At 38.4% G+C, this 24250-nt stretch overlaps 2 protein-coding genes across 3 annotated transcripts in view; both read left to right on the forward strand.

Moving 5' to 3' along the window:
* mamdc2a (MAM domain containing 2a) overlaps positions 1 to 3688 on the forward strand; it is a 38291-nt gene extending 34603 nt beyond the window's left edge. Inside the window, exon 14 of the mRNA XM_023286579.3 lies at positions 162 to 3688. Within this exon, the coding sequence (XP_023142347.1) occupies positions 162 to 223 (62 nt within the window). The 3' untranslated portion in view covers positions 224 to 3688. The remainder of the gene's footprint in view (positions 1 to 161) is intronic.
* Positions 3689 to 10068: 6380 nt separating this feature from the next.
* The window catches only part of arid3c (AT rich interactive domain 3C (BRIGHT-like)), a 90809-nt gene continuing 76627 nt past the window's right edge, over positions 10069 to 24250 (forward strand). For both annotated transcript variants that reach the window (XM_023286581.3, XM_035955578.2), the window contains exons 1-2: positions 10069 to 10324; positions 10617 to 11255. In XM_023286581.3, coding sequence (XP_023142349.2) covers positions 10286 to 10324; positions 10617 to 11255 — 678 coding nt within the window. In that variant the 5' untranslated portion in view covers positions 10069 to 10285. The remainder of the gene's footprint in view (positions 10325 to 10616; positions 11256 to 24250) is intronic.

The raw sequence follows: 24250 nt of genomic DNA on the forward strand, positions 1-24250 counted from the left end.
TCCTGCATCATATCCAACAGAGCCAATACAGTCAAACTTTCTCTGAAATTTTCTAGTGCAGATTTATTGTTAAAAAAATAGCTATTTTCTAATTCTGTATATTACCACTGTAATGATATAGGTATATGTACAAAACTATCTGTGTTCCTTGTCTTTTTCAGATTCCAGTGACATCACACCATACTCAGGATCATCAGAGTATTTCAATGAGATTGAGAACTGACACTGATGGGAAGTCTGTTGTGGTAGTTCCTCTGAGTTGACTGAATTGGTTTTCAAAAGTGTGGATGCTTAATTGGTTTAGATACAGTTTCTCCTCCTGACACTGTCCACTGTCACATTCCCATTAAATCTATGCCAAATCACACAGTCACAATTCAGTGCTATGTCTTATCAGAAAGTAGCACAAGTTTTTTTGTCACTTAATTTTATTTTAAGCTATAATTTAAAGCCGCTGTTTGATTTGGTACATGTTTGATGTTATTTCTGTACTTACATCAAGACATAAATCAAGCGTTTGTCCAGTTGCTTTTGAGGAGAAATGATCAATGACCCTTGCTTCAAAATTTGACTTACTTTGTACTTTCATTTATTTTACTTGCTAAATTGTCAAAGACTGTCTCACTCACTGCTTTGCTTCAACATGTTGGTCAGAGGGATAATGCAAAAGTATTGGGAGAAATGTATCCAGGTATCACCGGAATGCATGTGCATCTTTGGGAGAGCACATGAAAACAAAATATCAGGGGCGGGGACTCGTGCATAAGAAACATTCTCCATAGCAAACTCCACAGAATACAAAAAAAAAAGAAAAACACAGATCAGGCATAACATTATGACCACCTGCCTAACACTGTATTGGTCCCCTTTATGCTGCTAAAACTCCTCTGACCTCTGGGGATGTCCTGTGGCACCAGGATGGTGGCAGTGAATTCTGTGGGTCCTGTGGGTTGCAGGGTGGGATCTACCTAGATCAGGCTGAGCCTGGCACATCCCATAGATGTTCAGTTAGATTCAAATCTGTCAAATCTGGGGAGTGTGGAACCCAGGTGATCAGCTTTGCTTTGTCGTGTTCCCTGGGCCACTTCTGAGCAGTTTTTGCGATGTGTTGGGGTGTATTGTCCTGCTGAGAGTGACAACTGGCATCAAGGGCTGCTGTTGCCTTGGGGGGTGTAGGGTTGAGGGGTTGGTTGACGTGCAATGTTTAGGTGGGTGGTACATGTGAAACATCTAGATGAATGTCAGAACTCAAGGTTTCCCAGCAGAACGTTACATTATAACAAGATGACTGATGTTATTCACTTGTCAGTGGTCATAATGTTGTAGCTGATCATTGTGTATATACACACACTACCTGTCAAAAATTTGAGTACACCTTCTCATTTAATGGTTTTTCTTTATTTTCACGACTATTTACATTGTAGATTCTCACTGAAGGCATCAAAATTCTGAATGAACACATATGGAATTATGTAGCAAACAAAGTGTGAAATAAGTCAAAACATGTTTTATATTTTAGGTTCTTCAAATTAGTCACCCTTTGCTTTGGTTACTGCTTTGCACACTCAGCATTCTCTCGATGAGCTTCATGAGGTAGTCATTTTCTACAATGCACTTTTCAGACCTTAAATACCATTCAGTCGGCAGTCCTATCAGCAGAGTGGCCTTTTAAACCTCATCTCTGGCTGAAGCTGCAGAATCAAAACTCTAGCACATCTCATCTCAGAACACATATAAGGTAGTGTAGGTTTCTGACCAAAATTCACTAATTCACTCAATGTTTTTTATCCTTGTTCCACTGCGACAAAGGACTTGAGTCCAGCTCTTAAGTTACTATCTATGCACTTACAGATTGACCATCTTAATGAGAAGCGTTATCAGCATCTTTTTGAGGTATAGATTCAGTCAAGTGCTGAAAGTATTTCATAGGGATTAGATCCATGCTGACTCTTTGGCACCATTCAGGTCCTTCATATGTTTCTGCCTATTATGCTGCAAATTTCTGCAAACATGTGAGGGCTATCCTGTTCATTTAAGTGTCCTGCTGTACACCACTGTTGAACTGTCATTATACCACAGACCTCAGAGATGTAGGCTTCAGAGGTCTGAAACCACGCTGTGCTCTGTTTGCCGACTCAGTATTTCTTATTCATCTGAACATTCTATTAAGCCAAGACACTGTTTTGCATAATTTTGTTATGGCTGTTTTTTAAATGCTGGAACTAAAATTTTAGCAACAATGACAATCAATTCATTCAATTAATTCAAAACATTCAGGTTTAATACAACTTGCTTTGTTCCCTTGTGTGTGTGTGTATATATATATATATATATATATATATATATATATATATATATATATATATACAGTATACAACAGATGTGAGTGAAGTCTAACACAATTTTGGTGAAGCATTTTGAAAATGAATTTCTTATTATCTCCTGAGACCAGGCAGTTAAATCCTGATGTATTCTTTTAATACTGTCATCAGGCCAAAAAAAGAAACAAGAATCAAAAATGCGCAATATGGGAGGCTATCCCACAAATACTCTCTTTCTATGCTTAATAGCACCCTCCATCTTATCTTACTGGTTAAAGGCTATAGGTTACCGATGTAAAGGTAAATGGTAGACAAAATAAACAGTAATTTACAACAGATCATAGGAACAATATTGTAACATTTTATTGTAATCAATCAATACACCATTAAAATTAACTTTATTGTCAATATCTCTACTTGTACACAGAAAGTGAAATGATCTGTTGAGTCACACAGTGAACAGAAAAGAAAAACATAAACAAATGTACACACTTATAAGATAGAAAGTGATACCAAAGAATACATATGCAAATAACATGCAAAGTTGTATCTGTAGCAGAATATCAGGGAAAAGTGATGGGAGTCATATTTTGACACAAAAAACACCATTTAAGGAAGGATTCAATTTAATTCAATTTTATTTATATAGCACCAGTTACAATTCAAATTGTCTCAAGATGCTTTACAGAACCCATATGCCTGAACCAAGCATCATCCAAAACTTTTGAGTTGTATAGAAATAATATATTCTGCGACATTTACCTAATCTCCCTGTGTGCCATTTACACGTTTTAATGTGCATACATCACTCACACAGCACAATCATTCTAAGAAAAAGTTGTACCGCACCTGTGATTGTACTACTACCAGAGAAATTACATCTTCACACTTCTGTCGCTATGACTGTAACAACTGGCCTTTTTCACTAATGAATTTTACATACCATAGGAAGAAAAGCACAAGTGTGAATAACACTTATGATTGAGTTCAGTTTTGTGGTTCCTATAGAAAAGAGCTATTGCTAATGTTATTTGAAACAACTGTACTTTCCTCTCACATTGATGAGTCCAAATGTGTTTTTAAAAATACCTATCAAAATTGGACAATAATCACATGTTTCGACTAATAAAAACAGAAGATGCAATGTTGTGAGTTTTGATTTGGTGACTGTTCATCAGTCATAGACATGTAAGGCCTACAAGTCATCTTCTGTCTGTACTGAGCTAGAATTCGTCGTGAGACTGCAGAAACTGCTGTGTTAAACATTTGTGTTCTTACAGTTAAGAAATGTAAGGAAAATGAGAGACTATTTTTGACAACATATACATGAATAAAGAGCTGCAGGTGCATTTGCAATATATATGGAATCTTCCTGTGTCCTGTTTATGTCCTGTACACAAGTTTCACACAAAGGCACACATTTTGAAGAAAGTAAGTCCTCTAACCAGACAACACAGAAGTCTGTCTACCATTATCTCCAATCACTCTCTGCCACATTGTGTCTAAAGGTGCAATAGAGGTGTCTGTTTGGTAAGAGCACCCTCTGGTGGTTAAAATATTCCTCAGAGGAATAGAAACAACTTTAGTGGACTCACAGTATTCATTCATCCACTATTTTTTTCACTGACTCATTCATTTAACTCTTATTTATACTCAAGACACCATTAAGGAATGACCGTCTTTTTCAGTGACATTGCATTAGATTACAAAAGGAAAGAAAGAAAAATATATATAAACAATACAATCTGCACTGTGTCCTAGTAGCTACTACATAGTGAAGGTGTCTATGGTGTCTAACTTTTTTACTAATTTCTTGCCATGATTACATTTCATTATGATCAGACTGCTATCGTGGTACTAGTAATTATGTTAAGTGACAATGAGAGTAAAGAAAGATATTCGGTGGCATAGTGTTAGAGCCACAGAGTCACAGATCAGAGAGGATCGATGGTCCAACATCACATTAAACACAAGACAATTATGTTCTTTAAGTCAGTTTTGCTTTTTACCGTAACTGACATCACTGCATGTTTGCAATTATTTTTTATTTTATTTATTTATTTATTTTTTGCAATTATGATTAGAATGACTAAGGTCCTCGTGAGGTTTTGACTGGGAAACCAAAACCAACCCAAAACATGAAAGATAACACCTCTTTTCCAAACTAAACTCTAATCTTTCCCTTGACCAAGCCAATGTGTTTTTATGCCCGAACTTCACTAAAAAATAGGGGGAAAAAAGTGCAATATTTTCTGCTGTCAGTAAGGGAACACTTATATTACTCACATCAGAAGGTAGAGACAACTGATGGATTATATGGTCATCTAGGTCATCACTGTTCCTTATTTTGTCAAAATTTTGAAGAACATCTCGTGCTCCTCAGCAGTAGGGTTTGGGAACAAGGTGTGACATCTTAGAAAACATTTGCAAGTAAGTGAAGTTCTGTCATAGTTATGGCTTTTTTTCCAAAGTCAAGAATAAAGGTACATGCTCAAATCTTTGTATAGTGACTAAGCGTGAATATTAGTTTGACCAAGACACCAGTGTGGTCCCAGGAAGTTCAAGGGCATTAAGAGAATTCAGTTATTCAATACTGGTAAATATGCTATGAGTTTTGTCAAGAAAATGTATGAATTTAAAAATCTGTGGGGTTTTTTGTTTGCTTGGTTTTTCTTTGTTTGTTTTTGCTTTTTCCAGGATCATCCATCCATTTTCTATACACCCCTTAATCCTCTGTAGAGTATTGGAGGCACTGCAATCTATCCCAGCTGACTTAGGGTGAAGCAGGGTTCACCCTAAACAGGTCACCAGTCTATCGCAGGGCTACATATAGAGACAAACAATCACACTCACAATTTAGAATCATCAGCTAACCTCAGCTTGTCTTTGGATTGTGACAGGAACCATAAGAAATCACTCAGGTGCAGGGGGAACATGCAAAATCCACACTAAAAGTCTCCGGGCTGAGATTTGAACCCAGGATGTTCTAGCTGTGAGGCGCTAACCACCTCACCATGGTGTGCCACCCTGTTCCAGTGTCAGTCAGGGCTAATTGTAATTAAATGTAAGAGTGGAAGCAAAATTAGCAGGTGAATTACAACAGACACTTAACTGCTGATCTGTTATGACTTCAAGGAGTTTTTCAAATTGGTTTGTAAATTTTGGATGAATTTGTTGTCCGCTTTGCTGGAATAAGGAGAGAGTAGGATAAACAATAGCAAGACGACAGACTGGAACAGAGGATCTCAGATAATGCTTCTCAACCACAGGACACAGTCATTATACTTCTCAGAATGAAAAGGCTAAATAAATTATTGAAGAATCAATGACCTTGCAGTGAGAAACAACTAATTAGCTTGTCATTATTAGTGGAAGTAGTCAGTGTTTGACAGTTGTGAAGCAATTGATTGCACCTGGCGATTTGGTTGACAATCCCTGGAGGTTAATCATTGACAGGATGGAGGGGTCAGCCTCTCCATGGCTCAAGGCTTACAGGGATGGTCAATAATCCTTCATCTGGAAGTCGCTGAGAATTTGTCTTGAGAACCACCACACCTCAAATCACCAATAGCTCCTAATTTTATGAAGAGATTAGAAACATGGATGGTCTACGAGGATGAAGAGACACTGGGCTCAAGTGATCGACAAACAGTCTGAAAACTGGTAAGATAATAAAGTAAAAAAAAATACACAACACCAGCTAGACTATGTGGCATTATTTCATACCATATGTGGCTTATCCTACAGTCTAAGCTATTAGTCTAACTCCAGAGCTGCGAGACCCAAATTACAGTGAGTTGCACTGTAAAACACAATTCCTATACCAATACCCCAAAGTTGAAATTACTTAATGAAATGCATGAGTAAAAGCTAAAAAATCTAATTTACTGATTTATTTCAAACAGGTTGACACAATCATGTTGGTAGTCAAGCGACATGCAACATGACATCAATAATATGTGGAGTTTCTGACCTCTACTTGCTGTGGAACCATTTTTCTATCAGTTGGCCTCCCTGTTATTTGTGTCATGCATGTACAAACGAGCAAACATGGTAATCATCAGCAAAGCCAAGCAGAAAGACAGCTATTCACTAGTACTGGTTTCCAATGGGGCAGAAAACATCATCTTTAAAACACTTGTAAAATATTTGGAGAACATTTGTTAGAGCTCAAGAATACACACTGTATGTTTTAGTGAGTAATACTGAATATAAATGCAACTTTTTTGCATTTGAACACTTTTAGCCTTCAGACCAGGCCCATGCTACCTGAAGTGACATCACTTAAGTACATTTGACTGAATATGGCTCCCACTGGAGGACTTAAAGCCTTAAAGCTTTTAGACACCACAACTTGCTCTGGCTTGATTCAAATCAAAGCAGCCAGAGGAATAGCACTCGTCTGTTCAAGTTTTTGACTTTCAAAAACCATGCTCCCATCTGAATTGCCATCTCTGCAGTTACAAGAAGAGGAGGCCTGTTAAAAGCATCTCTTATTTTGATGACGTTTTCGAGCCCAGAGACAAGAAAGGATGCTGATAGTGTTTACATGATAAAGCCCATGTTCACAACAGATGCAGTATTTGTTGCCATAAAATGGTGTAAGGCTGTTAGTCAGGAGACATTGGCCTCCTCTCCCCATCCTGTCTTGAAGGTTATTTTTTTATGTTTCCACTTTCACGAAGTTGGTCGAAATCACTACTCATTATTGAGCTCCACATCTGCTTTCCTTATTTTTTCTTGTTTCTTTCCCACACCAATAAACACATTCACTAAAAGTGTTGCTCTGAGCTTTTGGTGGTCTATTGGTAATGTATTTAACCACTATTCTACATTTTTTTTGCTTAAAAAATGAGTCTGTACTTCAGCTGCTCAGTAACTTTCCTCTGAACATCCACTAGGTCGAGCTGTTCTACAGCGTACTGTGTCAGAGCTTTGCAGTGACACAGCACAGCAAGGCTGCAAGAAAATTAAAAGTTAGAATAATAAATAAGCGTATTTAACAGTGCTGCACTAAACTAACATGCTAGTTATGTAGAGGCATATGTTATCATTTTAGAGACTCAAATATTTAAAATCCTCTTAATAAATAAAAAGGAGGAGTCCACAGGAGTTATTGTGCATGCCTGAATTTTTTTTTAATGTCATGTTTCAAGTTAATTCAGGGAGTGATCATAAGCACAATATAATTCTTCTTCAGCAGCTGACTAAATGCAGATTTGATATTCTGTCACACACACTGAGCAATCTCTGCACATATGACTGATGAACTGATAATATCAGAATCAGAAAGGTTTTATTGCCGAGTAGGTTTTCACATACAAGGAATTTGACTTGGTGTTTTAGTACATAACATAGTAAAACAGTAACATATACATTATAAAGTGTTGCAAAAAAAGTGCATTGAAATGTGCAAGAGGATAATGATAGTCCTATTTAAAAGCTGTGCGTTAAGGTAACGCATGGAATCAATGTCTATGTTGGGGGGAGTGTCACTGGGGCTAAAAGGGAGAGACTCAAACAGTTTGTCCAGGGCCGTCCAGGGTTGGTCACAACCTTCCCAGCACACTTAAAGGTCCTGGAAGATCAGGAGATTACAGCCAATCGCCTTTCGATACAGATGTTCCTGTAGACAATGCCTGCCACTTGGTTTTGGCACTCCATCTATGCTTTCTCCTGCCAGCATCTTAGACTCAGCTACTATGTGCTATATATCTAACTCTGAAAGGATGGTATGCTGGACACAGGGACTAGCTGCACATCAGGATGATCAACTTGATGCTACATGCTCTCTGTGGCAGCGTCAGTCCAATGCCTAAAACCAGCACCCAAATGCTCTGTGGTGTCAGTAAAGCCACACACTAAGTGCAAATTCACTAAAATACTCAAACCTAACTCAGAATACAGACAGACAGTTCATTGACACAAGGAAACCACTAAATAGTTTTTTTCTCCATACGACCTGATTAGGATTTTAAAACTAATTGGAATATAAACAATCAACAATCATTACATAAAAAATCAGGAAACCTAAACTTCTTTTGAAAAACAGAAAATTATCAACCACGACTACATTTGTTTATTACAGTTTGCCTTTATTGTAAAACATGTATATATATATATATATATATATATATATATATATATATATATATATATATATATATATAGAGAGAGAGAGAGAGAGAGAGAGAGAGAGAGAGAGAGAGGGAATTTCTAAACATAACACAAATACACATATACATAAATTCTGAATTAAAAATGAACCAAAGAAAGCCTCACATGCAAAGCCAGATTTTATTGGTCTCACTTTAGATTATTCTTATCAGTGGCCATCACTCACAAAATTAAATTAATTAGTCTTTTGACTTTACAAAAACATACAATGCACACATTTTAGTAGCTAACAGATTCCTAAAATACACAACACGTCTAAGAGACAGTTTTTCTTTCAAGTCAGACAGAAAAAAGAAAACCCTTATTTTTAGGTGACATTCCTTCCTTTCCTGCATTTAAATTTTTTTTTTTTTTAGCATGAATCACCAAGCGAATATTGACCAAGCAGATGATAAATGATTTGCTTCAGCCAAATGATATACACTGTATCACACAAAGCCTTAATTGCAGGATCAGCGGGTAAACAGCAGGCAATTACAGGTTTCACAGAAATGATATTTGCACCAGTGTACAACCCATGGCATAAAATATAACAGTTCTTCATTTGAAGCAGCATTTTGGTGAAAAATGTCAACATAGCTTTTTCTTCATTGTTTTCATTTTGTTGAATAAAGAAATTATTTAAAGTGCATTTGAATGCAATTATGAATCAGAGAAAGCCACTAGCTTTTCCAAAGCCAAGGTTGTTCCTAAATATATTTTTAATCTTAGAATGTTAATATTTGGCTTTCAATTTAACAATGGACTAGCATTATAGTAGAAGTTTTAGGATACACAGCTGCTGTAGAAGGCCAAACACAGACAAGCAGTACAGCAACACTGTCTTGTGTCAGTCGGTGAAAAAAGGGTATCATTTTTGCTCCATATCTTAAACGGTGGTGTTTCTGTGATCTCCCAGGTCAAGACATAATACACTGCAGGTAAAAGGTCTCAGTAGGGTGGGCCAATATGAAAATATACATTTGTCAAGCATTAGCAGACACGTCTTCTCTTTATCTATCTAGGTGTATCGGGTCATCACTGCAAATCAGTGTGTCCTAACAAAATTGACGTTGTATATGATTTTTTTTGTATGATGGATATCTTGATTTGGTACAATTCGACAGTAATATTAGAACACTTTATTTTGCAGATTGATGCTGAGCACACATCACTACCTAGATAATCAGGCATTTCTATGTTAAGATGTGCAAAAATAGGATAAAAAAACTGAGGAATTTGTTTTAAAATCGTAAAAATGATATATATTTTTAAACATTTGTTATTATCATACAATAGAGAAAACAGCAGCAAGTCAATTTTTAAATAAGCTTGTCTGGTATGATGTGATGTAGCTTTACAAGATGTATAAAAAAATGAAGTTTTCAAATTTTAATTACCACAGTTTACGAAAAGTCTATCCAAACAAAAATGCAACCGATTTAAATCATTTTTCTGGATGAATGAATGAATGAATGAATGAATGAATGAATGAATGAGACGTCGGTGGCAGTGAGGTGTGCTGAGCAGTCCTGGGTGAACCTGACTGTTCCTCAGTATTGACGTGTTGTTAGCAGATGGAGCAGGAGGGCTGATCTCTGCCTCCGGAGGTCATTCTCACAGTTACCACTTGTTGCCCAAAGCAGCTCGGGGCTCCAGCATTCAACACCAAACACATTTCGAGTAATTATTCAGTCAGCTATCGACACCGAAATATCTGGATGTTGAATGCGGGACGTTTGTCTGGACTGACAGAAGACTCGTGTGACCTGCTTTAGAACATTTCTGCGTATCTGACGGACAGAAGCATGGTTGATAACTCCAGTATAGCAACCAAATCTGCTTTGGTAAGCGTCCCGTTTTTATTTCTCTCAGTCTGGATTATGACACTAACTACTCTGCTGCTGAGTCTGTTTTCTTTTACGAATGCATTGAATTCAGAATTCTACACTCTTAGAAACTTTGCACAGTTTGATATTGTTCAGTCACTCGGTGCAAGTTTTCCACCGTGGTGAAATATGTCATAGGTTTATATCAGGCTACATTTCACAGTCTGATAGCATAAGTCTAATTAGAACCAGTGTTTTAATCCTAGAGAGTGCCGCTAATAATCATTTCACGACCACCTTCCTACCGCAGCAAGGCTCTTTCTCGTCCGCCAGCAGCCTTCCACTCCAGGCGCCCTCCGCCTCCTCCCACAGTCCGTTCCCCGGAGCGCAGTCACACCAGCCGGCCAGCGGCGGCATGAAGCTTGAGGCGGTCATGGAAAACCTGCAGCGGCAACAGGCGGCACGGCTGGCCCTGGAGGAGAAGCTCCGCCAGGCAGAGAAAGAGAAGGACCTGCGCTCCATGGTAGAGTCCCAGATTCACCAACAGGCTCTGGCTTTCCGTCACTACCAGGCGGCGATGCGCGGCGCCCTGGCGGCTCCTGTCGGAGTAGGCAGCTCGTCTCCCGGGGTGACACTTCCTCACTTTACCGTCCGCAGATCCGAGGAGGACGGGAACTCCAAACTGGGCAGCGACTTTAAGGAGCGGGACGAGGAGGGAGATGACAATGAAGAGCAGGATATCGTGGATGAAGAGGAGGAGGAAGGGGGCGATGTCGGGTCAAACCACTTCCAGTACCGGCAGTCTTCGCTCCAGGGAGCTTGTTTGTCTCCGAAGAGCGCAACGATGCATCTCTTGGCCAAAGTCCCGGCGGCCTTCACTCCGGCCCGCCGCGCAGAGTCTCCCCAGTCCCAGCACCACGAGTGGACGTACGAGGAGCAGTTTAAACAGGTGAGGCAGCACCGAGTCCAACACTCCAGGTTTCCTGTTTTATACACAAGTGTGTTTGACAGCTCTGTGAAGATTTTGACAACTGCCATTTTCATCTCAGAATAATCCTTCCTTCATTCAAATTAGCCAAACAATCAACTATTTCTTTTTATCCTAAGTTATATCTTCTTTTAATTATACGTCATTCTAATGAAAACAAACTTAGGATATACTTTTACTTTTGTGTGCTTGTCCCTGTTTTTGTCCCTTTAACACAATGGGAACACTTGATATGAGGGTTGGGTTCAGGGTTAGTGGCTACTTTCTGATGATCTGTCCACACAAGCTGCTCTCCATATAGGTTTGTGTCGGGGCCACACAGCACTACCAGCCTGCTTACACTAACCAGTATGATCTAATTATATCAGTCATAACAATCTTTAAGTTGCATGTTGTGACATTATCTCTTGACTGGATGATCCAGTCAGAGCTGCAGAGGATCTGGATCAAAATACATTTCTTCACAGCTTATCAGGCATTTTTTTTTTGATGGGTTGTAAACATTTAGAAATGCATTGTTAGCAACTAGAAAGCGAACTTACTCTGCTATACACCACTAATAAGAATACATTTTGTACTGTAAGGTTGTTGAAGGCTTTGTGTTAATCTACTTTATCTGCTAATGAAACAGTAATAAATGCTGGTGATTCATTATTAAATGATTAGTAAGTTGTTAATACAGGGATATCCGTTTAGGTCTTGTTCCAGAGGGTATGTGGTAATATGGTGCAGTTAGCTGAAAGGGTTTTTTATAACCTACTGACTAAGAGTTTAGTGTGTTTGGATGCACAATCAGAGGCACAGTTACCCTCATATCTATTGTTCTCCTTCTTATTATTAATGGATTATAATTGATCTAGAATGCATTAGTAAAAAAACATTGTCAACCATTATTTGAGTAGCTGTAAACCATTTACATAAGGTTCCTTGCCTGTAATGTCTGTCATTGGTTTATGTTTCATTGTACAAAATAATGAAAGCTGTACTACTAAGCAGCTCTTTTGATTTGTAAGCGACTGGTTAATAACCAGTAAGCTGCTGGATTGATGTACAGCTGTGTGATTTCCAGGTTGCAGCAGACAGATCTATACTCTGAGCGATTGTGGATGCTCTGTCATTTTTTATTTATGATGGATCATTTTCTGACCTCCATAAATGTGATGTATACATTAGTGACTGCATTAGTGCTGTACATTAAAGCAGCCCCGTGCATGGAAATGCAATTTAAATAGGGGGTGAAACCAATAGCTTCAATATAGGACCAATTATGTGTAGAGGATGGTGAGATGGCGCTGTGGAGAGAATGCTCATCATTCACTTGTTTGTTTTCTCTTTGCATCTAAGATTCATTCATTGCATATTTACAAATGATTCTTACTATCAGGAATGTGGCAAAGTTTACATTTGATATCACAGAATATTATTTAAATGTTCCTGTTTTATTGTAACTGATTTTAAATTCATGACCATTATAAAGTCTTCACTTTTTGCTTTTTGTTGAACTCATATTTTTACTTAGACAAGTTTCCTGCAGCCGTGCATGCATGCTCCATGTAAAAGCTGCTTGTACGCTGCCGAGATTCCTCAGGATGTGCAGTATTGTGGAGGTCATTCGTATGTATTCAGTGTAATGGTCATGGGACAATAAAAAGATGCTTATGGCTGCTTGGCAGACAGAGTGGAGCCAGCATAGTAAGCATGCTCAAAGCTGCAAAACAAAACCACATTTGAGGGCAGTAAATGCATCTTTGGAAATAGGAACAAGATGTGGGCTATATATAAAAAGGCCCCACAGAGGCGAGGAAGTTTTAATCTGATCATAAGCAAAATGGAGCAGTCAGTGTTTATAGTAGCTCCTAAATCATCTCTTTAGACTTTCTAAAACAACATGATAGTAAATGTTGGTAAACTGTCCTATTCTTACTGTTATAAAATTGTTTTACTTATTTACAGTAGTATTGCTTATATTTTTTATTTTACAGTACATTTTGCTGCTTTACACTGAATCAAAGCATAACCATGACCCAGATCTTAAATGCAAAGAATGGTGACACACAGGTGGTAAAACTTATTTTAATGAGCTTTTAATCACACATAAGGAAATACTGTGAAACGGAATCTGAAGAGATGAGACTGTAAACCGTAAAACAAACTCCCGGCAAAGACAGAAACGTTGCACGGTAGTTATGACAAAAAGAGCTGAGGCAGAGAAAGGGGCTGTTGTGTGTAGTTTTGGCACCAGCTCAGAAAATGTAGGAAACTGGATATAGTGGTATCCCAGTCTGGCTCACACCCAAAAGTGCTGGGATCTCCCTATCAGGCAGTGTGTGTGTGTGTGTGTGTGTGTGTGTGTGTGTGTGTGTGTGTGTGTGTGTGTGTTTGTGTGTGAATGCCTGTGCACCTAAGAGTTGGCTCGGCGCCAAGCTATTACAAAACAGAAGCAAAATCCCATGCTGTTCTGCACTTGGCCATGCTTTGCTCTGAAATGCACACACATTGTTTACAAGTGTGTTTGCACGGATTTTCAAGCCTGTAGGCATTTCCACAAGCAGTAGTACTCAATGCTCAAAAGCTGTGTTTTTGTGTTAAACCCACATAAATAACCAACATGGAAAACAAAATATCATGTAAATAGATTTTTTTGCATTTCTTTTCTTATTGATCATTCATTAGTATTTTTTTAAATATATAATTTACAGCCTTCTTCTGCTTTTTGGCCACCATACATTTTACAATTATTTGCCCAACATTGTGTAGCTTCTCTTGGTGTTACCAAAACAGCTCTGACTCGTCAAGGTCTGCCATTCACAGACCTCTGAAGGGATCCTATGATACAAGAAACCTTTAATGACCCCTCTGATGAAAAAATAGATTAGTTTTTTCTGTACTAGTCCCCACCAGTGACTGAAGAAATAATTTTCTAAAACACATCTCCTAATGTACATGTTTTCAACTTTTGCACACACTTCCTTACTTGCTGCATTTCTACATCTGGAGTGCAAATCTTTTCACCTTTGAGTTATCAGTTGTATATATCCCAATGTTTGGTGCATTTTTTGTATTTGGATAATATTTATCATAAAGTTTATATCTGTGTGGATGTATTTTACGATTTAGTTTAGCTTAGTTTATTGGCAACGTTATATTATTCTATGATTTTTTGTAACAATGTAACATAGACTTTGACTAGAATTGAATGATTAAGTCCTGAATTGATTTTTATTGTTGTCTCTGGTGCCTTTATCATGACATCAGAGACAGACTATACAACCATAACCGCAACATTCAAACTACCTGACTAATATTGCAAATCCCTCTTGTGCCACCAAAATAGCTCTAACTAATCAGGTCATGGACACTGGGATGTCTGGCACATGGATATTAGCAGTGGATCCTGTGGCACCTCCGTGGATCAGTCTTGTTGTGGTGCATTGCGAATCTGTCAATTTTTAAGTTCACAGCGCAAAATAATCTGCTTCTGGACATAATTCCAATCAAGTGTCATTTCTTTAATTCTGTTATCATTCTGTAGTATATTAATTTCCACCCCAACCCTGAAAAAATGGTTAAGGGATAAATATGACATAAAATTATCTGTCAAGGGAGATGACATTAAACAACAACAAAACAGTTCTCTGATCTGTTTTGTGGCATTGCTCAAAATCTTCACAGACAGCAAAGCTGAATCTCCAGCATAAGACATGACGTTTTCCCCAAATGATTACTGTGAAGAGCACCATATGTGTCTGTGTTTGTGGAACCACTCCTTTTTGTGGATTGTGCCTCTTTCAGCTTGTTTTTCCAAAAACTATAGAAAAGTAGTGGAGGAGGGAGCTCCAGCTGTACTGGTGTATGATTTCACTCCCCTCCCCCTGCAGTTCAATTCAACCACATTGCAAAACTATCCATCTTCACACATCATGTGGTATACCTTTTAATGCAACCAGCAAAGAGAAAATGAAACATGACAAATCTTAGTGTTTTTAGAACTGTATGATCTACCTGCCACCGAATGTATATCCTGTCATGTTTGATAATAATGACTGGGTTTTGCAGTGTTGGTTTCTTACCAACACTGCAGATTTATTAAATGTATTTCACTAAAACCCAGTTTTAAGAAGCTAAAACCTGATTATATATTAAGACTAGCTTAGATATTGGTGGCAGTGTGGCATTTTGTTCAGTCCAGCACCAAATCAGATGGCCTTCTGAAAATACTAGAGGCCATTTCCTTTTTAGTTTTGTTGAAACTCAACTGCACACTGAGCTTTTTACAGGATTCTAGCCCAATACTGACACATGTAACTGAATGCTACAGTGATAGAACACAAGATAGGATCACTTTCATGACTTTTTATTCAGTTCTTCAATTTTGTCATTCCTAATTAAAGCCAGGCTGACAGTGGAGTTGAAACAGTTACTTACATTGATTCTTCGCTATATAATGTCACATTTTTATAGCACATGCACACATTCATTTTCTGTTTTGATTTGATTAGCACATGCGTGAAAGTAGCTCGAGTTGTGCAATCCCTCGTGTAGAAAAACTTTCAAAGTGTTCATCTTGAAAAACAATCACCCCTCCAATCTGACCCCTTCCCCCCACCCTTACACCACCCACTTTAGTGTGACCATAAAACGAGGCAGGGAGACACCTTTTAAAAGAGACACATGCTGCAGCACCACAGCTCCTGTGTCAACATTCTGTCAGTCCAATTTCATGAAGCTACTGTAAAACATATTTCTCAGTGCTCCACATGGCAACAAGCTGGGGGTTCATGTTGTCTTAATGACTGGACCGTAGGGGTCTGTAAAGGTTGTAAATGCATGAATAGAATACATAGACAGCACAAACTTAGAATTTTAAGTATTTGTTATTAATATTTCTTCCAGTATTGACATTTGTTCGTAAATGGCTGGAAATTACACTAGTTCTTTCAGCATGTACCTATGATAGATTGCTTTAATTTTAAGCTCAGTGGTCAGTTATATGTTCCAGTAGAGCTTAAGTGAATATTTTTTATTTTATCAGCAAACCCCAAGACTAACAGCAACACCAAAAGTAATCAGTTTATAGTTTTATTGAACATGGGGAAAATTTGGCGCTGTTAGCTTGAGTAATTATTTGATTATCAAGCTAATAGTAGTCAGTAGCACCTGAATATTTGAACTCTCTTCTACTACAAATGTTCAAAGGGTGGTTTCATGACTTGCTCTGAGAGAAATTAAACCAGTCATTCACATAAAAAGTTACATCTTTACACTTGCTGTACAGTATGTTAAAAAATTTAAACAATCAAATGATCTCTGATTCAGTTCTCAGCAACAATTAAAGGGTCTTTAAGGGGAAGCTAAGAACTCAGACACATCCACATGTCAGTTCCTTTATAGAGCCTGGACAACAGTGTGTTGGGACTGGACCCTTTGTTTTCACTCTGTATCACTGCAGGAAGGGACCTGGGAGTCTGCATGTAGTGAAACACCCAGCACAACACGCCATTGAGACATACTTGTTTTTACTGCAAATGGCTCCTCTCTTTTCATTAAAACAAAGGCAGGGTCAGCTTGTTTAAACACCCTCCCCATCCTCAATGTGGGTGTTACTTTTTAATCGCAGCAGCCTGGAATTTCTGCAGCTGCTTGCAAAAGCCCCCTCTCTGTTTACAAGGTCTTAATATTGGGCAAACATTGCCTCACCACAGCAGCTCCGACTTGTTTTTTCCATCTCGCCATTGTTGGGGAGGCCCCCAGAATTGCAGTGATGATGCGTTATCTTTTGAATGCACTTGTGTGTCGGCTTTCAGATTATTGTATACTATGTCATTGCTACTAGCATTGTTGTCGGAGAAATGTGTTGTAATGCAGTAGAATGACATTGTACTTCAAAACTGAGAGGAGAACTGAGAGGCTCTTAAGGATTGAGATTTAGAGAATGATATCTCAAAAAAGGAAAGGGTAAAAATAAATATACATACATACTAAAGTGAGGCTGTGATATTTTGCGATCATGATTTGGTAACATTTGTTATGTGATTAAAACAAAAACTACTTCATCAATACTGTGATACATTACTGACTTGATACAGTGAAAGCTTTTGGATCAAAGATAGCATGATATAGATTTTCACTCTTGCTCTCTTCTCATTGTATTACGATGTCATGTAGTTTGTCATTTGCACATGTAGCAGTGTGTTCAAGACTGCATTTGAGACATTTTTTTTTGCCTTGTACTATTTGCACTACGTTTACTGCTGGAGTGTTTTAGCAGGCCCTATTTATTTGCTGCAAAGACTCATTGCTTACTCCAGACCGTCAGGATTAGAGTCAATGGCTCAAGGCCCAAGCTCTTTATTGGCTTTGTTTGTAATTGCGACACCTCTAATGTTAGCTCTGCATTTAGTTTGAACAGACTCATTTTATTACTATAGGGCTCAATAATCATCATTCTAATCCATCTTAATTGGGTTTAGCTTGATTTACCCACAAATCATCAATATTTGACATTAATGTTGACCATTTTCAAAGCAACATGATTTTTTAAAATTACATTTTGGATTTTGATTATTTTGACACATTAATATACAGAATTGTTTTTGTGATACTAGTGTTGTGCTTTTCTCCGACAGACTGAATATAAAAGCCACAACAACACAAACACACATCTGTCCCTGTCGGTAGAGGAAATAGATAACAAATCCAAGGTAGAAAAATTCACTGATTCTTCAATATACGTGACCTTCAGCCTCATTTGCATTCACTATAATGACCTATTCAGCATTTTTGGCCCAATGCATGTAATCAAAAGCTGTACAGTCAATGGCTGGAGATTTGCATGTGCCACTTAAGTTGCTGCTGTGTGCTAACAAGATTGAGTAATCATTGATAGACAAACACCAAGCTAGCAGATTGGATTGCTGCCATAAAGTCTGTGTTTGTGTCAAGGTCTTTCTAGCATGATGAGGAGGAATCGCTGAATTGCTTCTTGTATGATGAGCTATTTGAGGCACTCCCTTGTCAGTGTATCCATATTACAAGACTGAACAACGTTTTTCTTTAAATTCCTATTCGGTGTCTTCAGCTTTAGCTTTTAACACATTTTTGTAGCTCAGCACAACTTGTGACTGAAATTTAATTTGTTGGCCCTTGTCAAGTCAGATGTGTTCCTTTTAGTTGGCTGTCTTTCCCCCAAGATGCAGCAGTGTTGCTATGTACCTTTTATAGATCATCACAATTGAGTTTCTTCTTTAATGACTAGCTATACTCCATTGATTTCCTCTAATTATATTTCTTGCCTTGTATTTGTTTATTTTTCTAAACTACACCTATGTTATTTGGCCCTCAGGAAAGTTTCCAACTTGTTACTTACATAAATGTCCAAAAATTTATTATGTCTGGGAAGCTCAAGAAAAGTCCCTCAGTATATAAAGTAGTGCTGATTCCATGTTCACTTCACATGGAATGCAATTAAAAAATCTGATAGACTTAGGTAGTTATGATATGCAAATATTTTTGAAATGTTTTTCTCGGAATTAAACATATAGCAATATAATCATCAAATGCCTGTATAGATTCTCAGTCATCCAGGTCATGGTAATTGTAGAGACTTCAGAAGAAATCAAGTGGACTTCTCTTGTAGTTTCTTGAAGATGTTTCACTTCTCATCCAAGAGGCTTCTTCAGTTCTAACTGACTAATTTATAGTCACTCCAGGTCACATGACTAATGGCCCATTAATGACCAGGACTAACCCGACTCCAGGTGTGAATTGTTGTGAAACCAGGTGGTCCAACAACAATGACAGCAATTATGGTGGTGATGCTGCCAGTTAACTTAACAAAAGATATAAATCTGCTATGTAGGAATGACTGAACATGCCAGCAATGGCGACACTTTCTGTGAAGAGACCTTATATAATATATAATATAATATAATATATAATATAGGTGCTTGATAAGTGGTGTTGCAGACCCACTCCTCTGTTTAGAGATGGCTGTTCCAATTTGACATAGATGGCTTCCTTTATGCTGAGATGAGATTATGCTTAATGCTGAGAGAAAAATTGGTCAGGATGGTCAAAAGTCAACCAAGAGTTACCAAAAAGCAGCTCTGCAATGAACTTGAAGCTGCTGGACCACAAATGTCAGTGTGTTTTACGTCACCATGTACTGAGAGGCTGCTGTGGAAGAAGGAAGCCTTTACTCCAGAAGCTGCAGCTTAAAGTTCTACTGAAGTTTGCTGTTGATTATATGAAAAAAGGCATTCTGGAGGAAAGTTCTGTTGTCAGATGAAACAAAAATTTAGCTATTTGACCACGATGGCCAGAAATATGTTTGGAGGAGAGAAGGTGAGGCCTTTAACCCCAAGAACACCAAACATATGGTCAAGCATGATGGTGGCAGTCTTCTGTTCGGGGCTGTCTTTGCCACCAGTGGAACTGGTGCTTTCCACAACATTAAAAATTATCATCTCGAAGGTTGGTGCAGTTGGTTGTTCCACCAAGACAATGACCTCAAACACACAGCAAAGTAGCAAAGAAATGGTCAGATCAGGCTACAATTTCAGCTGTTAATTATTATAACTCTGACATGACATGAATATGTCCAGCTTATCTCTCCTAGACATATCTGAGCTCAACTAAGCATCAATATGACGTTTTGACCATTTCCTCAAACTTTTTAAATTAGTCCCCTAACAAATACTCTTCCTATCGTCTTGGCCCAGTCCCAGTTTTGGATCTATTAATGTGTTTCTTTGTTTTTATCTTACTGCACTGATCTGTGTTTGCAAAAATAAAAAAACAAGCTGATGAGATAATAGAAAGATCCAAAAGACAGCTAATTTGACTTACAAATGGGATAAATGTATCACAATTATTAAATTCAAGTCACAACTTGACAATTTGTGTAATTTCTAAGCTCTGCACAAATTTTTTTTTGATTTGTTTGCTTTGTCACAATTTTTACTCATGAATGAAGGAATCTCAGTCTGTACATGTCTTGACAAACGTACATCCAGTCTACTTTTAATATGGCGGCTTTATTGTTGAGTTTGAAGTCAGTTTAATGAAGCAGGTGCCATTTTTTTTATTCACCTTTTTGCTCCACATCTGTGTCAATGGAAGTTTAATTCACATTTCTTTTAAAATTCTAACAAAGATTTTCTGCATTATTATGGCTTAGGAAGAACAAGTCAAAATTCAGGACTACCTAATTAAGATTTTTTTTTTCTCATGCGACAAAGAAAAGCTATTGCAGCAAAAATTTCCTCCTGGACAGGTTGAGAACAAAATGCACAACATGTTGTTGAACAAGGTTAAAGTGTGATTTATAGTAGTCTCGAATAGAATTTGTTGTTGCAGTTGTTGAAAATTGTTGTTTAACATTGCCTCTGTACAGTGCTTCCGTTAAGTGAAATGAACTAAGATCATAGGTTCATGGTTACAATAGTCACAATAGTTTTTGTTTACTATCTCCTGTCTCTCTACTTCTCTTATAATTCTTGCAACCCAGCAACCTGTTCAGAATAGCATAGACAGCTTTTAAACACCAAGAAAAGCGCTGGTTAACAAATATCAGCTTTGGTAGTGGATTGACAGGAAATGTTGGAGGTGAAGTTTGGAAAGTTCATTCGAAACCCAGGAAGGACTGAAATGTGAACCAGTATAGTATTTTTGGGATGGGGGTGTATGCAAATGCAACGAAAGATGGTAGCTGAGGGACACAAAGAGATATACACACCAGCTGAATCTGTTGTACCTCCTTCATAGATTCATGTGTTTGTATAGGTGTGTATGTGCATGCACATGATGCATGGCATTACATTCCTACTAAAGGCTGAGAGACCTTTCTATCCATGATCTTCCATATACTCACGTCAGATATGTGTTTGAAGTTTAGCTGCTTGGTTTTAATATTTCTGCTGTTGCTCCAGATTGATGGTAATCTTGACCTGTCCAGACTGATCTGTTCAGTCCAGTAGGTCACAAAGATCAGGTGTAACCCAAGTTGTTTAACCTCTTTGTTAATCCTGCTCATTGAGGGCTTAATTTTCACAATGCCTACACTACACTTTGGCAGAGGCCTCTAGCCGTAATGTGGTGGACAGAGGGAAAGCGTGAAAAGAGAGAGAAAAAATGATCATGGCGAGAAAGAGAAAACAAATTCAGATCAGAGAGTTTGTGCATATTGAGGTTCACCTCATTTTCTTGTCAAGTCACTGCCTGCTGGCTAGTCCTTGTGGGAACTGGAAGCAGCTGTAGTGGAAGTCCTAGATGTCATGGCCTGCCTCTTCAGTGAGTTTGGATGCCCATTGCACACTTTGTGATTTCCTGCCATTACAATTTTCTGACATTGCAGAACACAACACCTAACGGTCATGATTTTGCTGCTGTAGTGTGAGAGCTGCCTTCACTATTAGAAATAGTTAGTCAAGTGTTCAGTGTCCTCGGTCAGGTAGAAGCAGCTGTCTGGCATAGCAGAAGCTGGGAAATTCCAGTGGTGGTAGCAGTTCAGAGCCTCTGATACACAAGGTCAGTAACTCCACCTCCATTCCAACTTGACTGTGAGTGACGGCGCAACATCAGCCTAACAATAGCTACTGGTCATGTTTCCTGCCCTCCTCTTGCACTCCTCTAGCCTGATGGAAAGACAATAGGCTTTCTGGTTGATAGAGAAGTTTGAGGTGACACTCCACTGAGAGAGCTTTCTCAGTCAGTCAGATAATGAAGAGAAACCACAAAGAGGAGGAAGGGGCAAAGTATCGGGTTACAGCATTCTTACAGCGGTACAGAAGATACTTCTGCAGTTCTGTGTGACATATTAATGAAAAAAAAATTGTAGTAGACTCCAATATACCTGACATATACAACAGTGCCTCAACAACACCTTTAAACAGCATACAAATGCAAGGAGCCAGCCTAGAACATGGTAGAGCTTTGAGCAGCTAATGAGACAGATATTTTTTCAAGATTCGGTAGAGAGCAAAAACAAACTAACAGAGAAGACTGTATCGTCATCTGTTTGACACAAATACCACTTTAAAGTAATGATATTTACTCTGCCAAGGAACAGCAGAGTTATGTAACGATCGGCGTACGTTTGTCTGTCAATCCGTCTGTCTGTCTGTCTGTCTGTCTGTGTGAAAATTACTGAAAAACGGACTAACGGATTTGGATGAAATTTTCAGGGGGAGTCAGAAATGACACAGGGACCACCTCATTAAATTTTAACAGTGATGCAGCTTATAGTCTGGATCCACGCTACATATTTAGGTCATGCAATGTAGCAAACCCCAGCCAGACAATGATGAAGCTCCTGATGTTTCACAAAGCCTTTATTTACGTTCAGCCGTCAGCCTTATTTTGAACACAAGTTCACCTTTCTGTCCTTCACTCCTTTCTTCAGGAACACCATAACAGCTTGTCCCCATTGCAGCTGGGTGCTTCTAAGTTTATACACATCCTTTGCTAGACAGCAACAGCGTGGAACCATTTTCTGTCATCTTTAAGTGACTTTTCGGCAGCATCCTCATCATGTCAAGAAACTGCTTCTTAGATAAAGACTGCCTGTGCTGCTGGAATGGTGACAAAATAAATGCCCCATACCATTAAAAATATGCCTTCAAAATGAAAACATGGAGGGAATGGTTATTTTAACACTAGCAAAACAAAGGCTTACCAAAAGTGATGAACTGATCAACAGACCTTTATAAGAGTAATTTACTCGCAACTCGGTATCCATACATAATGTGCACATGCATAACGCATGCCTCTGCTCAGTGCAGGGTTATTTTTATTAAAGATTTCATCCATCAGAACTGATACATCAACTGAGCAGCCTTGGCAGAGTACTGCGCTCTCTGACTGCTTTTCTAGTTTTCAATGTGTCAGATGGATTTGTAAAGTGAGTCCAAATGACAGATGGTCAAATCGCAATAGAAACCTCCTCGCTTCACATCGTTCAGAGGTAGGATGGAAGTGGCTATCTCACCATTCATCTTTTTAAAACCAAAGATTGAAAATCAGGGGTGTTTATAGTTGTACCCACCTTCAACCATGATTGGTCAGCTGTACAAAGGTTAGAGAGGTGGATATTATACTTCTCTGTGTCCCCATAGATAAATTGTTCAAAAACAAGTGTCTGTATCCCCCCTTTAAAACCGAGTTAAAGAAACAGTCAAGTGCTACATATATACTTGCCCTTTCAGCAGGTCCTCTCTTCTCTGCAGGGGATTTCTAAAACTCTTAAAGTGGCCAAGGACCTACTTGCTTGGTTGCTGAGTTTGACGAAACTACCAACTCTAACTTCTTCCACCAAAAGCTTTAGAAGTGGTTTTATATCCTTGCCTGGATCTATGCTTGCCACAGTTTTATTGCATGAGTTCACAGAGAGTTCTTTGGACTTTATGGTTTGGTTTTATCCTGACATGCAGTGTGAAATGTGGGATCTTACACAGGTCTGAAATGTATGTTCAGTACCTGCAGTTTGCCACAGGTGGATTCATATGGGATATGTCTGTTTCAAATCAAAAAACAAACAAACAAAAAAGATTTGGAAGATTGAGACTGAGTGTTTGAAAACGAGAACACAGCAAAACTCCCTGTAATGATAAACTTTTTAGGACAGATAATATTTCTATATAAAGACGGACACTCCAGAAAAATTATACTTTAGCCTTAGACATATCTTTAATAGAGGTAGAACTCTCTGTGTGCTCCTCTGTCAACTAAACCCATGCAAGCTGCAGATTTTGCATTTTCTGTAATGTTTAGTGATCAGTGATGTGGCTGAAATGTCAAGAAAAGTAAGGTGTACTCCATGTGGACGAAACCTATGACTTTTTTGCACTGATCAGGCAGGAGTGACTTTGTGGCTGGCTTGACCTGAGATTTGTTAGAGTGAGACAGACCCTGAAATTGGATTTTACATCCAACGCATGGGTGTAAAAGCACACCCGTAT

The sequence above is a fragment of the Amphiprion ocellaris genome, chromosome 6 (genome assembly GCF_022539595.1).
Source record: "Amphiprion ocellaris isolate individual 3 ecotype Okinawa chromosome 6, ASM2253959v1, whole genome shotgun sequence".
NCBI classification, from domain to species: domain Eukaryota; kingdom Metazoa; phylum Chordata; class Actinopteri; family Pomacentridae; genus Amphiprion; species Amphiprion ocellaris.